This window comes from Diadema setosum, chromosome 12 (genome assembly GCF_964275005.1).
Source record: "Diadema setosum chromosome 12, eeDiaSeto1, whole genome shotgun sequence".
Lineage (NCBI taxonomy): Eukaryota > Metazoa > Echinodermata > Echinoidea > Diadematoida > Diadematidae > Diadema > Diadema setosum.
Window position 1 is genome coordinate 31955042 of NC_092696.1, and position 17566 is coordinate 31972607.

A 17566-nucleotide genomic window follows, 5' to 3' on the forward strand; every position below is an offset into this window, starting at 1 on the left:
TAGATACACAATACTTGAAGTCCAACCTTTCTTTTATGATAAGAAAGACCTCTAGCCACTCATGAAACATGTCTATTCAGTGAGCACTTTGTAAAAAAAGAGCATTTGTCATGTTTCAGTTCTTACAAATTGTAACTTCGAATCTGTTTTATATTCTTGAGGAAAGACAGAGTTTCTCCTGTAAAAATTATACAATTTTGGGTAATTTCAGTTTTAGTGGAAGTGTTTTTGGAAGCATCTCACAAAGGGAAGCAGCAATTCAAGTGACATTTTTCCTCTCTTTTTTTTTCTCGGTTTTCCAAATTTATTCCCAAAAGAAACAAAACCAAACATAATCACTTGGGATACATACATAGATTAAATGGTTACCAATCATGTATAAGTAGTTATCTTCAATATCATGATTCATACAATATTTACCAGTCATTTGCAAACAAAACAAATTTATGTTCAGGCTTACTTGTACATGCAAAACATCATTTGAGGGAATAAAAAACAGCAACAACAAAACACTTAGCATGTACATAACCACAGGCACTGACAGATAATCAACAGAAAATTTGAACAACAAACCAAGCAACAAAAATGAAGATGCAACAAGACAAATTTCAACCAAGCACACAAAATAATTTTCCTCAAAACATGCCTCGTAATATCAATGAAATAATATGTTTAGAAAGGTTGCAAGGAGAGTTCACCAAACGGTTAATGTCCCAACAGATTGATGTTGACATAAATGCATTTTTCCTCATCCTAGGAAAGTAAGTATCATTTAGCACAAACTTTAATAGGAAGTCTGTAACTTTTAATAGCACAGCATTTATGACACTTAACAGTGCATTACCTTCATAGTGGCATTTTGAGAATAACTTGAGGGATGTTGTAATCATGGAGGAATACAACATTTGCTAACTGCTTCGGGAAACATTGCAAGTTGTAGGCTGGATTTCAGGGGTAAAATTTTCTGAAGAAATGTACCTGGTTCGAAAATCATAGTTCGGTTCAAACTTAAAATAATGGATCTAAAAAATCCATGCTTTTTTACATGCAGTCTGTTTCATGCATAAACTCTGTTTCAAATTAATCCAGCTCTATCAAATGACATTTTAATGCTTGAATTGACACATCAAACCCCAAGGGACTAGTCTTGTAATTTGATGATGCACCTCAATATCATAATTTGCATTATTTATAGTTTGTATTTGTAAGTGGAATAAGCCCTGCTCTTTCATTTGAATTTTATGTTGGCGACATGATGGTGTTCATTTTGGGTTGCAGAATCACCAAAAGCCTCTTTTTCACTCAAAAGTTATAAATCAATCATCGTAAATCTGTATATCATTATAAAACATCTATGAGTTGATAATGACAAAAACATGTGTAGTTACTAGGAAAACCTGATGAAGTCAAGTGCATACTTAGCATTAATGAGTAGACTTACAGCTGTATTAGAGTTTTAGACTGAAACTTCTCTTTCCAAGAATGTGATCTGATATACATATTTTCGTCTTTCAGTTTTTTTCTTCTTCCAGTTTGTGTTTGCTTTGGTTTGATTTAAGTTGCTTTATTTGTTTCCCAGTAAGCAGCACCATTAACATTTCCAAGAACCTTCTTTTATACACGTACACAAGCATGCCACTAGTTTTCACATTCCCAAATAACACATGCTATTTAACACAGGGGCGGGGATTTGTCATGTAGATTATGTACAATTCAAGCATCTGTTGTTGTTGTTGTTGTTGTTTACTTGTAACAAGTTAATATCACCTGAGCACCATTATTAATGTACTGATAAATATGTCATTTTGATAAAATGCATTAAATACAAAATTAACTGTGTACCAAATAAATGACTGCCATTAGTACACCAAGGTTGGTACTTGTTACAGGGTGGAATTACTTGATATTAAGGTCTCAAACTAGCATACCCTGTGTTCCCATTTTCGTTTTGTATGAGAGAATTTCATTTTGAATATGAAATAATTCATTTTACCAGCAAATAACAGCAAACAATGGACTATGTACTGGAACATTACAGGTGAAGTAAATACTGAAAAAGAACAATGAATCCTATGCACATCTTATTTTTCTCATTTTCATATGATTTTGAGAATAATGCACATCGGTAACAGCAATTTGACAATTTTGTAGTCAACGAATGCATTATCATAATACTGTGAGTTTAAAATTTTACAAGAAGCAAAGAGCAAAATTTTGATGTGCTGCAACTGAGTAACAGCCTGCTACTTAATTTTGATTCAGAAATACCGCATTATTTTTCACGCATATAGAACTTCAACAAAATTTAAGAGCCGGGAGGCAAATGTCTTGAGTTAAGGCTATTTCTAAATCGATTCACTTTGCATTAAGATTTGACATAAAATATATGTGTGACTGACAATTGAGGGCTGCTTGATTTATCACCCAACAGAAATATTAAACAAAATAATATGTGACCCGCTACAACATAAGGATCCTAAAGTCGCTGACGGGCGAGCCAAGCATGGCCCAGAAAATGCTATTTTCAGGCCTTTCCTTTGATCATTTAGCTTCGAAATTTCGGCAGATGATAGAAGATACATTAGACTACAAAATTATGTAAAAACAGAAATCCGAACGTTTTGACAGATTTTGGTGATCTGACTTCAAACTCAATTTTCTCGGCTCACCCGTCAGCGACTTTAGGATCCTTTTGTTGTAGCGGGTCACATATAGTCTTCTACTTTAATCTCTTTCTATCTGTTTTTGGTTTTTGCTTTTGCTTTTCCTGTTGCTTTCATATTTGAGAAGAAAAACCGAAAGGGTTCTGTCGATTTGGGATAGAAGGTTCAGAGTCAACTCTTGAAGAGGTGTACGACTGATCTCTAGCGGAAGTATCTGGATATCTCACTGGCCAATTCAGGCTGTACAAACAAGTGAAGCCGCCATGACGCCATCTTACCAGGCACACTCAATGGGGATTTGCACATATTTTCCAGGAGAGACTTGAGATCACATGATGTCATGAGTTCTGTACACAAGTGTGAAGGTGATGTGCGTGGTAAGATGGCGGCGCGGTGGCTTCAAAGCGACTGGCCTATGAGATATCTAGTTACTTCGTAAAGAGGTTAGTGGTACACTGTAGGTTCTTATACTTACCGTTCTCGATGTAGGCGGGGCCGAGGGGCTGGTCAGACTGACCATCTCTTGAATGGCTAGTCTCAGCTTCAGCCTGTGCAGCGGGTTGCTGATGCCGATCTCGCGCTGGATCTCCGTGTCGGAGAGCGCCGACATGATGGCGCCGCTCTTGACGTTGGCGCGGCAGGCGGCCACGTACCAGGCTGGCATGCCCACCCACAGCTCCAGCCAGGCCACCACGGTGGGGCCGTTCCAGAGGGCAAACGGTGTGCCCGCCCGTATCGCCTCCGCCAAGAGTTCGTGCCTGTGTGACGAAGAGGGATCATTTGGCAAGGTCAACATTTGATGTGGAAAGTTCTACATTTCATTTATTAATAGCATATTCTTTCCAGGCTATAATGATGCTTGTCAAACAAACATCTAAGTACTTCACTCTACCATTTTCCCCCTTTCTGTTTCTGGTTTTTTCTTCATTAAACTAAATATGTTGCTTGGCGATGTTTAAATGTTAGCAAATAATTACATGCATATTCTTGATTGCATGTACAATTTGTATATATGTATGTTCTTACCCAATGGTTGGAAAAAAAAATTGAATTGAAATGCAGACAAGGAGTTCTTACTTGATTCTGTCGCTGCTTTAATAAACATCTTCAAATTTTGGACAAGAAATACCTTCATAGACTTGTTGACACTCACATTTTTTATGCAACAATGTTTTTCACAGAGAGAGAGATATTAGCCCTTGTTCATGCGACAACATTGTGCAGAGATTTTCAGGACCAATCAAATAGCCATGTGAAAATAAAAGAGGGAACTGCTTTGATAGTCCCACATATTTCCTTTAGTGTGTGTAGAAGCCAGGCAGGCTCAGAAACATGTAATTGAGTGAGGATTGCACAGTTTGTCTACAGTGATCTCAGAGTACTCACTTCTTTTTCTTTCTCCTATCCTGCTCCCGCTGCCCTGTCACTCCAATCGCCATGGAGTCCTGGGAGGCGGAGTCTTCTTGTAAATGAGCTGCAGGGCAAGGTAGAGAGATGGGATATGTGTACACACACACAAATACACACAGAGTTTAAATAGCACTGTGTTCAAGGGAGGAAGGGGCGGAGTCAATATTAGCCACACCCATAGAGCTCAACAAGATACAAGCACAATGATCATTTTCCTATTATTGCGTAGAAGACTGCAGCAACTAGCTCAGGTGGTGTACTCAAAATGTCTCCTAAAACTGTCACGGTATCTGAATAGTACGCTTTGAAATTTCATTTCAAGGCTTTCGGGATTTCACTGCTGTCGTATCAAGAAACTTACTGCTATACTTTTGTCTGCTTGAAAATCTCCAAACCCCAACGGTGCTTTTCTGCAAACATTACATTCCTGCAAAGCTGTGGTACGGTACATGTCAAGAGCAGTACATGCCAACCTTTTATGAAATTATTTTCACGGAATCATAATCTAGGGCGACATATCTGTTAAGCTAAACAATATTATTGTAACAGTAGTGCAGCATTTGGAGTTGGGGTGGCTACAATCTCTGAGCCAAGGTAGAAGGAAAGCACAGAATCAACAGCATATTCCAAGATGTACACGTTTATTGTTATTGAATTGATGTCACTTTAGTAACAGAATTAAGACTGATCATATTTAAAAAAAAAAAAATACCAAAAGCATACAAATATTTGGGGAGAATAGCAGCACTTTAATGCGGAAGGGGCAGCAGCCACGCAGTCGTAACTTGGCAGCGTTAGTCTGTTAGTTGACAATTGGGGCGCCACTATCATCTTCGCTGAGATCTACTGGTACAGAATGTTATTCGTAGCTTCCCTCATTCTTACATACAGGGGATGCTTGCTGTATGAAAATTTGCGATTTAAAATAACATGGTACATCTTTAATGCAGTTTTAAATACATGAAAAAGAGCAATGTTGTGAGAATGAGCTCTATATTTGACTCGACTCATAACTGCATTATACGACAAAGTGAAACCATCACCAACATGGGAATGAAAAGTGATTTGCATCACTCACAGAAAATATCACTTCTTTCTGCATGCCATTGCACACAAGAATAAAAAAAGAATGCAAACAAACTCCATTGACAGAAAGAATCAAACTACTTAATAAACCTCCTCAATAACAGCCTTGTATCACTTAACCCTAACTAGGCCGGGGGGGGGGGGCCTCCGAGGCCCCCCCCTCGACATTTCGCGCAATGTATCGCTAACGCGAAAAGCTATCGCCACAACGTTTCATGACTTTTTTTTTGTCGAGTCTCCCGCATCTTTTGACACCAAATTTGCGATGCCCGGGTGCGCGGTTACAACGTTTCGCATAAATATGTATGTGCATGTCAGACCAAAAATTGCTCAAAAACATGAATTCGTGTACAATTTCAACGGAAACTGTGCTTACAGTCAAATTTCATAAAAGCATGATTATTTTGGGGTTTTACTGATTAAAATCAATTAATAACATATTTTCTTGTTCGGAACAATGTCATGGACAAGTTTCATCAAACAATCAAAAACATAAAATCGAAAAAACAAGGAAATACAAAAGAAATTCAAAAAACAATAAAATACTCAATTTTTTTCTCTTATATTTGCTTAGGACACTAAAAAGAATATTTACGCAAAAGAATGTGCCCATTTTGAGCTTTATTTAGTGATTTATACCAAATTGTCTGATTTCATTGCATCATTATGCATAAATTAGCATAATTCAGCATAAATTATAATTTTTTTAAATCTAACTTCATAGTACTTTAGATTACATCATAGGCAATGTGTGTGCCAATTTTCGTTGCGATCTTGCGGTCGACGGCCGAGATCTGGGGGGGGGGGGCTGGGAGGCCCCCCCGGCTCTATGATCTACCTAAATAGCCCGGCCTAGTTAGTGTTAAGTTGGTTTTGAATACACACAGGCTGCCAGCGATTTTGATATAAGATCTAATGTAATCCAGGGTTCCTGCATATTCCAAAAAGCTAAAATTTCTTCTTTTTTTTTCCTTCTCCCATTGACTTTTCTCTGCAACACTGCAAAAGTGGAAATATTTGTGGTGTTGAAATTTTCGCGCATTTTGCGCAACCAGAAACTAGCTAAGTGCGAAAATTAAAGCACACAAAATATTTTTGCTTGCCATATGTTCCTGTAGTTGATGTCTTGATTTCGCGGAATTAAAAACATGTGAACTCTTCTTACCCGGCCCAGCGCAAAAACATCAGTCAAGCGAAAATATCCACTTTTACAGAATAGTACAATAACCTACATGTATTAGATATGGGAAATGATTTATATTCCAACTCAAATTTGATAAATAATTTTAGCTGAAGAATACCTGTAATATTTCAAATGGCATCCTGTACACTTCTACAGAAGGTAACTGCTACACAAAGGATAGTTTGTGCAGCAGAGGTACAAAAAAAAAAAAAAAAAAAAAAAAAAGCAAATTGTAATGGCATACCAGGAAAATTATTCTCTGTAGTACCTCAGAATAATAATGATAAAGCTTTGGAATTGCATACAGGTAAATGATGATGATGATGATGATTATAATAGCTATAATAATACCATAATTACTTGAACAGCTACTTCTGCAACTGCTACTACTGCTATTGACTGCTACAACTCCTACTACCACTGCTAATCATAATACCAAGAATAAAATGGAGGCTAACCCATTCCAGCAAACATAATTCTTTGCTTTTCTTTGACTTTACGGTTAAATTCTTTGCCATCAGTGACTCCTACACATTTGTACAGTACCTGACTTTTGCTATTTTTTTTTTTACGACCACAAAGTATGCTGACAGGTTATTTCTTATCAAAGAAGTTGGGTCCAAGTAGATTTTACCTAATCATATTATAGAGTGTATCACTTGATACACCTGTACCTCCTTGTGGTTGTTAGAGTGTAAAATCCTTTGTATGATTTCCTTTGTATCAGTTTTTGGATCTAGAACCCAGTTTGCTGGTTGTCCCATTGCCTGAAAACTGCATTGCTTCAAACTGAGTTGAAGTCTTATGGTTTTAACTGCTTGCTTTCAATGGGTTCATCACCGCAACTGAACTACTCTACATATAACATGTTTTGTCCTTTCAATATTAGACTTGCGATCATTGATAATTGACAACTCAACCTTAAAGGGACGGTAAAGTATTGGTGGAGATGAGAATTGGGCTTTTAACTTTTTGCAAGATACCAAGAAAACACTTATGATATAGTACAGAGCATACCATTTTAAGAGGAATTCAAAGTTTATTTGATGAAAATCGGGTTTGGAATGACTGAAACATCCAAAAACAAAGTAAAACAAAGCGACTGTAATAAAGTGTGGGTCCCACACTTTATTAGAATCGCTCTTTGTTTGATATCTCAGCCATTTCAAAACCAATTTTCATCAAATAAACATTGAATTCCTCATGGAACTACATGCTCTTTCATATTTCATAAGAGGTTTCTCATTATCTCAACAAAAAATAATAGAAACCAGAAATTAGGTCTCAACGAAAAATATACGATCCCTTTAACATTACACAATAAAAATGAAGTAAATGCTTTGTTTAACTCCCAGTTGTATGACTAGGTGCAAAATCTATGAAAAGAAAAGTTTCACAGCACTCACACTCTGGACACCAAAATTAAAAAAGGAAAAAAAAAATATGACAAAATAGTAAAAACCATGCAGTCAACATCATCCGAACTGCAAACCCGCCTACCAAAGATTGCTTCAACTTTACTAAACAATGGGAGCTTTCTACTGTGCACACTGTAATTTCTAAATCTAGGCTATGACTGATGCCATTTATTCGGACAATTGTGATAGCCTGACAAATTTTGTTGTTGTTGTTGTTGCTATTATTTTCTCTGTACTCATTGATTGCTGTACTGCTTTTGGCTTTCTACAAAAATAGCTTGCTCAGTCCATGCACTTATCATAGATTTTGCGACACTTCCTAAGGGCCAACACATCATCTTGAGGTTAGTTTGCCAATATGCTGGATTCATTTTGCTGTAAATGATGTAGAAGCTTTTTGTTAGTGACAGATTTTTATGGAATGAAAGGTTATCAGAATATCAGCTGGACTACAGTGTATATTAAAGTACATCCACGAAAAAGAATGGCTGTTAGTCCACTACACTCAAGAAAAACACGCAGGAAAGAAAACACACAGGAAACTTTGAACCGCAAACCAAGCAATTTCAGGCATATCCATGAAATAGGGTATCATATGTATAAGCTAAGTATCATCTACTTTATGTGACAATGAAAATTTCAGAGCATTTTTTTTTTCAATATTTGCTCTTCTTCTTTTTTCCCCCCCGAATTCAATTCAATTCAATTCAATGTTTTTATTTCATTTTCCGACAAAAAAGATATGAACATCACTTTTTTGATAACAGAAATTAAGGTGCGTAAAGTATAGAGATATTGCAAATTCACAGGTCCTTAATTAATGAGTATGAAATTGAAAGTAGTTCTATTAGTAAAAAAAAAAAAAAAAAAAAAAAAAAAAAATACATAGATAAATTAATAAAAAAAAATACTTATTATGTAAATAGAAATCCCTTTTTAACAAAAAAGTTCACTCTTGTTTCTAGCAGATAAATACATTTTCCAAAAAATGAAAAATAAAAAATATAACTTTTTCCTCTATCTAAAGGAAGAATTATTTTTGCATAATTCTATACTCTATGCATCACCCAAACCCCCCCCCCCCCCATTTCAATTGGATTTTGGTAAATGCAGCCTACCGTATATTTCCTAGTACCTTTATACTTGAGAAGGATGTGAAAACAAAAGAGAAAAAAAATAATGTATCTTTAATAATATATCTGAAACTCGAAAAACTTATATCTGGTTTATTTGTATACCCTGTTACCATGGATATGCAGTCGTGAAACACAGGCTAAAGAATGCAAAAGAACACACGGAACAATACGGTGCCACATGTACCTTGGTACAGTTCCCATATAAGTAAGGCTGATAGGAGACGTAAGAGAAGCAAAGTGCCCGAGACGGTAGGGTGGTAAAAAGAGACAGATATACTATTTTATAAAATAAGGGTGCGAGTGATATTTGGGAAGAATTCTAAACATTTCATTGGCCATGTTGCTAAAAAGAAGTTATGCATGATTTTATCTAATTTCAATCTAATTACACTTTCTTACACACATTTCCTACAAATAATGATAATAATTAAACATCAGTGACACTGTCATAAAACATTTTTGTCAGTATTAAACATTAAGTGTATGCGTCAAACAGAACATGCCAATATAGAAAGAATATGCCATCATTTGTTTGTTTTTGTTAACATTTTTTTTTTTTTGATTTATAGATCTGATATTGAACATTTATAACTTCTTTTGCAACATGACTCTGGATAAGATTTGCCCATATTTGATAAAAGTCAATACACAGAGATCTATTCTACATGAGCATGTATGCTGCAGGTAATAAATGCATATAAGTTTAGATGAGAAGAATCAAGTATGTGCGTGCATATCTACCACACAAGAATGTGATTTTGCTGTTAAGCTACAACTACCAGGAATGTGATAGTGCAAGGTGTAAGTAAGTACTTCAGAATGTTACTTCATTGCCTTTTATACATGATCCTTCAACCTTATTCTGACTCCCCCCAAACCTGTGAAAGACCAACTGGACAGCGGAATAAAGACCCTAAAGCATTTTTCTTTTCTTGTTTTCTTGGTCACTTTAAATTCTCATGAACTCATGAAGCCTCATCAGAGCATAGTAAATATAGCCAACTTAACTGGATGCTTGTAAAGCCTTTTTATTTTTTTTTTCTAAATAAAATTCTCCTGATCGACAACACCTTTGAAAGTCACTGGCATGATTCACTCTCATTGGACAAAACAGTTTTCCTAGAATTTCATCTCTGATCTACAAGGTGCAGGGTTTTGTAGTAAACAGCAAGAACTTGTTTTTAGAAGATTGGAAAAAGAAGAAGAAAGAATCTATAAATATTGGTAAATATCAACTTGATCAAATGTAATAAATACAAGTACCAACTACTTGTCATGTAGCTACATGAACGTACAATATGAAATGTTCCTGGTAATAGTATCTCTTACTCTAACGTAATTAATAAGCATGCCACCGAAAGAGGGTCAAAACATCAGTGAAGACAGAACTGTACTAATGCATAGACTCAAATATCAACCAAGTCATGTCAACTTTTTGCCTGTCAATGTCCAAAAGATGAATCCTGCTTGCAACAATGTAACTTCTCAGCCCACAATATGAAAAGGAGGTGTGAATAGGGTAATGCCAATTAAATGTTGCTCGGTCAAAAGTCATTCTCTAGTCTCAACCCAGGGGACTTGTGCAGAGTTGAATGCACTCAAAGCTCTACTGAGCTCTGATCTACCCTCATTTGCTGATCTTTTAATATCTCCTCTTTTATCTCTTGGCCTCAGTTCACCCCCCCCCCCCCTCAAAATAAGTATACGGGACAACACGTGACATTTATCAAGTCTAGCTACCAATCAGTTAATGACAGAGGTAATGATCAATGCACACTGATGTATTTTCCCCGTGCTAGGTTATTCTCTTTATGCCTAATTGAGATGCAAGTCTGCCTTGATACTCGTAGCACTCCAACTCACCTGAATTTTCTAACTATTGTATGCATAATCTATTGCATTTATTTTTCCACTAAGAAGAGCCATTAAAACTACATCACATGTTTGATCACGTCATCCTCAGACACTGCAGTCCATCAGACTGATCACCATCACAGAGTTACACGTAATGCATGGAAGCAGGTTTAATTAAAAATACTTGCTAGTTAGGCGAGTACTCGAGACAGTAAGTGATTGCTTTGGCGATGACTGCATTATTACTAGAGGCACTAGCACCTGTGTGCAACGCTTGGTGTACGATCAATTTCAGTATCAATATAAGGTCACTGCAGCTATAAACCGTAACAGCCAAGACAAACACAGATAAAGTGTAGCATTTCCCTTCATCCCTGCTAGTTTTAGATTGCTCTGGCTCCAATATCTTCACTTCAGCAAATGTACACTTGAATACAATGAAAATTTGTAACTGCCTGCCAGCTCAAGGAATACAGTAGATACAGATACTGTATTGGCAAACATACATTTTCTCAATTTCAAACATAAGTGAAGATGGTATCAAATGTAAAATGTCACATACTCAAGAGTCAATGTCAAGAAAAAACTCCTACGCATAATTTGAAAAAAAAAAAAAAAAAGTTGTTAGAATAACTGCACTACAAGGGATTTGAAAGATTACTGCCAAATGAGATGGGGTCATACATGAGAAAACGCCAGGATTAAGCGCTTGACATCATCAAAACACTGATATAAAATGTACTGTGAATGCAGCATATTGGGTTAATTCAAAGCATTTGTGAGAGCTCAATATAAGGTTAGTGCAATAATCCCTTTAGCAGACAAAACTTGTTAAAAGACACTCTCTCAAAACATGGAATTGAAACAATCAAGGACATTCTTGTAATCATTTTATACATAATAAATATATCTGCAAAACTGCTCAGGTATATGACACTGTCTATATTTTAGGTATATGCCATGCCCTTGATGACACTTCTATAAAAGGTCTATTATAGTGTGGCAACTGCATTCCAAACATTAGTGGCTCCAGTTGCAAAATGTTCTTTTCACTAAATATAATTTGTTGCTCATGATTTTGCCTTCTGGGAATATGCTGGACCTCATTATGCATGAAGGAAAAAAGCCTATACACTGTACTTCATTGAGAAGCCAACATTCATATTTCTTTAAAGAGAAACTGCAAAAGTGCAAATTTAAAGAATATTAAAGACGTTTCTATGACATGCCACACTTAATTGTGGCCTTAGACCTATTTTCGATTTTCAAAACCATACCTACAATATTTATCTGTCATTTATCTAGAAATGTCTTGCTTTTATCATTACAAGAAAATGCTAACTAATGAATAATATTCCTCATGACTTCCTCCCAAAATTATGTCAAGGTTATCATAGAACATCAATGAGCTCCAGTGGACCAGGAAACCAGCTCAGAAGAAAGGAAGAGAAATGCAGATGTGCCTATAGTTTTGCTGCTGTTAGCTAGGCTCGCAAGATTCAGACTAAATTGCATGAAATATTTTCCTGCCAAGCTATTTCGAGCTTGATCGCTTTTGTAGCAAAACACAGACAAATAGGGGCTGACCGCTAACACTATCCCAAACTGACAGATAGTTAACGGACATTTCATGACATAAAAAAAGACTATGGAACTACTTTATCATTATGTTACACTGATGTTAGTTTTTTGCTCGGCATCACTGCAAAAAGATGCCAACTTGGTTTATAATTTGGCGATGTAAATTTCACACTCGACTGCTTGAGCATTATAAAAGCAAACTGGCAGAAAACACAAAAATGGGTACCACTGGCGGTTGGAGAGGTTGACGCAAAAGCAGAATCCCAGTCGGTTGAGAGATCCATATCTGTCTTGGGTCCTTTTTTGAAGACACACAGGTGATGGTTGGCAAGGAAATCAGTAATGTTTTGAAGGGTCCAAAATTGCTTCTACCATGATTGTTTTACTTCAAACCTCATTTCACTGCTGTTCAAGAGATTAGATTCTTTCCTACATGTTATATCAAAGCATATTTTAACAAAATATAAATAAATGCTGGTGCAATGTGGCATACATGTAAGTTTTGACTTATCGAGCAATAATATTTTGCCCTCTTCCAATTATTCTGTAAATAATTTCCCTAAAAATTAACCTCCACCCTTTTCCTCATCCTTTATACTATAAGTGTCCCCTCATCATCCCCCTCCCTTGGTCTCATCTTTGTCCACAGTATCCAAATCCAACCCCAACCCAACCACTCTTCCCTGCTCTATCTCCTCCTTATCCTCACCTTCAATTTCCCCTTTGTCTATACTGTTTGCACTCCTTGTCCATTCCCCCATTTCTCTACTGCCCACCATACAATCTCATCAATGTCCCGTTTCATTTTCTGTTATTGTTGTTATTGTTGTTGTTGTTGATGTTGTTGTTGTTGTTGTTTTTTGGTTTGTTTGTTTGTTTGTTTGTTGGTTGGTTTTTTTTTTTTTTTTTTTTTTTTTTTGGGGGGGGGGGAAGGGCTTGCCCCTACCCAATTCTCTCTCTCCAGCTTCTCTTTCAGTTTCATCTTTATCTATGCTGCTAACACCCCCCCCCCCCCCCATCCAGCTCCAATCTTAATTTCAACCTTATTCTGCAATGTTTGCTGCAATGTTTGCCCCCTTATCTGACTGACACTTCCTTCTCCATCTCTACTTCCATCTCTACCCCTCTCCTCCAGGCTCAACATATCCATGACGTTTCACATCACCCCCATCCACCTTCTCTTTTCATCACCTACCCCTCCCCCCGCCCCTTCTCAATCTCCTCCCTGTGTCCATACCATTTAGATATTCCCCACCCACTCCGATCTCCGCCCCGCCTTCCACCGTCCTCGCCTTTGTCCATGTTGTCCCTGCCATGCCTACCCTCCCCCCATCTCCTACCCCCCCCCTTGTCACTCTTACCCCTGTGTCCACACCATCTCGATATCCCCCGCCCACCCCAATCACCTCTCCGCCTTCCCCGTCCTCACCTTTGTCCACGCTGTCCCTGCCACGCCTACCGGGCTTCTCCTTCTTGCCAAAGATACGGCCCAGCGAGCCCTTGATGCCGGAGGCTTGCTTCTTCTGCAGGCTCTTGTTGAGGGAGTCCTGAGAACTGTTGGCGCTGCTGTGGGGGCTGGGCGTACTGTTACTCTCCATGGAGTTCCTATGGAGACGAAAGAAGGGATAGGGATGGGAGAGGGGTGGGTGGGGGGAGGAAGAGGAAGAGGGGGTAGTGAGAATAGAGAAAGGGGAATTGGTAGGAGGAATGAATATGGGGAGAAAAAGGAAACGGGGAACGGAAGAAAAATGAGGAGTTGTCAAACTTTGCTGCTTGAGATGTATAATATGATGATGTTCATTCGCATGACAACTCCTCCCCTCCCCCCCCCAAAAAAAAAAACATCAACAAGAAACAAACAAACAAACAAACAAACAACTACAGCATTAGAATAAGTTTTGAGGTTCATCCTACCACTCACAAAAAAGCTGTGAACATACACCTTGATCATGCTTATAATATTGAGTGGTATATTCTAACAATACTACATAATCATCTAAGGGGAAAATTCAGTCTGGTGTATCACTTTTTGATGCATTAATCTATATCATAACCTTCACCACTATTTTCATTTTAATGCTTAGTACATTTTTTTCATAGCTTCATATTCACACAATGTCACAAAGTTCTTGCAGCATGTAGGACCATGAAGCCCAGATATTCAAATGGGAAACATTTTTGAATAGTGTCATATGCTATTAAGATAACTGTAAATTAAAGTTAAAGTTAAAATAAATCAACTATCCAGTTTAAATAAATCAAAGTTTCACAGGAAACTTTGTGTACCATCAGCAATGAGAATGCAATTTTCAAGGCATAAAATAGCCATGAATGGCTTTCCCTATCTACCTTCTTTGTTCATTCTGGCTGGCCTGGGCTGCGATCGCCGCGGCCATCTTTTCCAGGTGCTGCGACCGCGGCGACATGGGCGGGCTGGGCTCGCACCTGATTGGTCGAACTTCGGCCGTCTCCTTCTCCTTGGCAACGGGCTGTAATCATAACGAGACGACATGCCGAAAAACAATGAGTAACGCTTAGGCCTAAAAAGATATTATACTATTGACTGGTCCATGAATTGAGTATATATTTGGGATGAAATCATGCTATTAATTCTGTTATTTCAATGACTCCAACATAGTCACAGGCACCACACATGCACACTTGGTATTCCATTACAAATATGAATACAGTGGAATACATATGTACATATATGGGGATATAAGATGGACATGGGAAATACAGTATATCTTGTTTGCAGGGATGTACAAATGTAAGTTGGAATGAAACTCCACTTCAAATGAAGACAGAATGATATTACGGGGAAGGGGAAGTCTGCTGTGTTGTGACAAATCTTGCATCAAATGCTGAGTTAAACTCTTAATATTAAACATTGCCACCTGTACCATTTAAAGTGAGGAGTTACAAAAAGAAATATGCCAAAGCTCATTTCACTATATGACTATACTGTGGCAGTTTAATCGTAGGTCACACAATGAAGACAAAAAGAGGAAGAAAAAAATGTACATGTACAAGTATGAAGGATATTTTGAAGCCAAAGGAACACTAAATTTGGAAGGAGAAGGCCAATAGATGAAACTGCTAGTTTCTGTATTCATATCAACTATTTTAGTAAACAGAGAGATGACAACTTCAATCACATACTAATTGTTGCTCTCCTACTTGGAAAAGAGAGATGACCAAAAATTCATCCACTTTCTGTGAATTAGTTCAGAAACAGGAGGTCTAGCACATTCCTTGCAGACGGTAGGCAAAAATCGATGAACATTTATAGCTTTGTAATAATGTTCATGTGAGGCTTTTGTTTATGTCTCTTGGATGAAACAGATGGCAGCACAGGCACTAGTAACTGAAACATGGAATCTTACAGCTTGCTTGCAATGCAGGGTGAAATGTTGTGACACATTGTGGACATGAATTGACCCCGTTAAAGACAAGTCCTGTGCATACTTTGGCAGGTGTCTATAGGAAATGTATGTTATAATAAAATCCCCTTGTCGTTAAAAGGTTAGACACAGTGAAACAAATACTTGGCCAATAAACTACCCGATTATCTTCCCCATAATCAAAGAAATGGTGCCAAAATCTTATCATGCTAAATTGTCACTGACATTTAGATATTGTGACATGACTAATTCAAAGAATTCTAAAAAGAGAGAAAAGAAGGTTCAAATAAAAGAAGGTTCACAGAAAACTTCAGCTCTGCCTTTTACAACATAAAGCTGAGACTGCACTGGTATTATAAATTGACATGTACACCTTGTATGTAAAAATGTAAGGCAAGGTGTAACACATTGTATGGGTAAATTAAGACAAATCATATTTGTAATGTATAAACACCGTCTGCTTTATACTCTGCATTTCTGTCAAAGAAAATGAAAAAAAAAAAAGGTTCTTGGCAATTGACAAGAAAATCTTGGGTAAATGTCAAGGACATACATTTAGTTAATTTCCGCACTAAATCTCTATCGTGACAAAAATGAACCATCAGGTTTATCGGTAAACAATGATCGAATAGAAACGGGCCATCAAGTTCTGTAAAGAATGATAAATTACAGACATGTGATTGATCAGTTGCTATACTCAACTTTCAAGCAAAAAGAATATATAAAAAACAAACAAAAAAACATACCTTGCAAAGTTTAACTGTCAATATTGGGCCATATGGAAGTTTCTTAGCTGTAATTTACTTGCAGTAAATGCCACAGGTCTTTTTGAAAGAAGAGGGAAAGATTGCAATATCCTTTGCTTCTAATTTCCTTGGTCTATACTATGGCTTTAATTAAAACAGAAGGCACTCTTGTCAAATGTCAAACATGAAAAATGATAGACAGTAAAGTGTACATTCCACCTTACTCACGCTCAAAGAAAGATTTTTCAGAAAAAGACTTTTGAGAATATTAAGCAAGCGTTGCATCCATTTTCACGATCACTGTTAAAGGCAGCACACCACACTACTGCTTTGTTGAGAAGGTACCACAATCATGAATATGTATCAAACATTGCTGCTGCACTGGTTATCTCCCTTTTTCACATTTAGCAGTAGTAAGTGAAATACAGATAGGTGTCATGATCACATGACGTAAAATGCTAAGAGTGGGGCTACAGAGTCTGCAGAACAAAACCATCTGCATTATAAACACGTTGAGAAGCCAAACGTGAATAAACTGAACATTGCAATCAACATGAACGACAATTACATTAGTGTGTGTGTGCGTAGAATATTGTTTTGACAAAGAACAGAGCATACAAATGGAAGCTATGGTAGCTTTAAAATGTAGATCCATGAATGCAAGCTACAACTGTATCAGTGAGTATATTATATTGCATGGTACAATGACTTTAAATAAAGTATGATTTACAAACAGTCAACTGGAAGCAATAGCACAGAATGGAACAAACGATAAGAGCAAGCAATGGTAGACAAGATTTCCAACATGGTGGTAAAAAAAACAAAACAAACAAACATACAAAAAAACAAACAGACTTTACAAGAACATTCACAGCTCTGTGACAGCAAACACACACACACACACACACACACACACAGTTGAGTTCACAAATGTATTGCAGGTCTATCGTATATTCGACGTAATGCATGACCTATCAGGAACTGGACGGAGACAAGAATTTCAGAGAAAAATTATGCAACCTCCTGTATCGCAGAAAGTTACGAACAAGGTGTAGCCACAGTATTTAGAAATCTAGCAAGGATTA

The 17566-nt window shown here is 37.1% G+C and overlaps 1 protein-coding gene across 1 annotated transcript in view; it reads right to left on the bottom strand.

The window, feature by feature from the left end:
* Positions 1 to 17566, bottom strand: part of LOC140236031 (liprin-alpha-2-like) — a 207250-nt gene that overhangs the window by 18746 nt on the left and 170938 nt on the right. The window contains exons 17-20 of the mRNA XM_072316006.1: positions 14681 to 14820; positions 13761 to 13936; positions 4050 to 4137; positions 3139 to 3421 (exon numbers count right to left, since the gene is read on the bottom strand). Of these exons, the coding sequence (XP_072172107.1) occupies positions 3139 to 3421; positions 4050 to 4137; positions 13761 to 13936; positions 14681 to 14820 (687 nt within the window). The remainder of the gene's footprint in view (positions 1 to 3138; positions 3422 to 4049; positions 4138 to 13760; positions 13937 to 14680; positions 14821 to 17566) is intronic.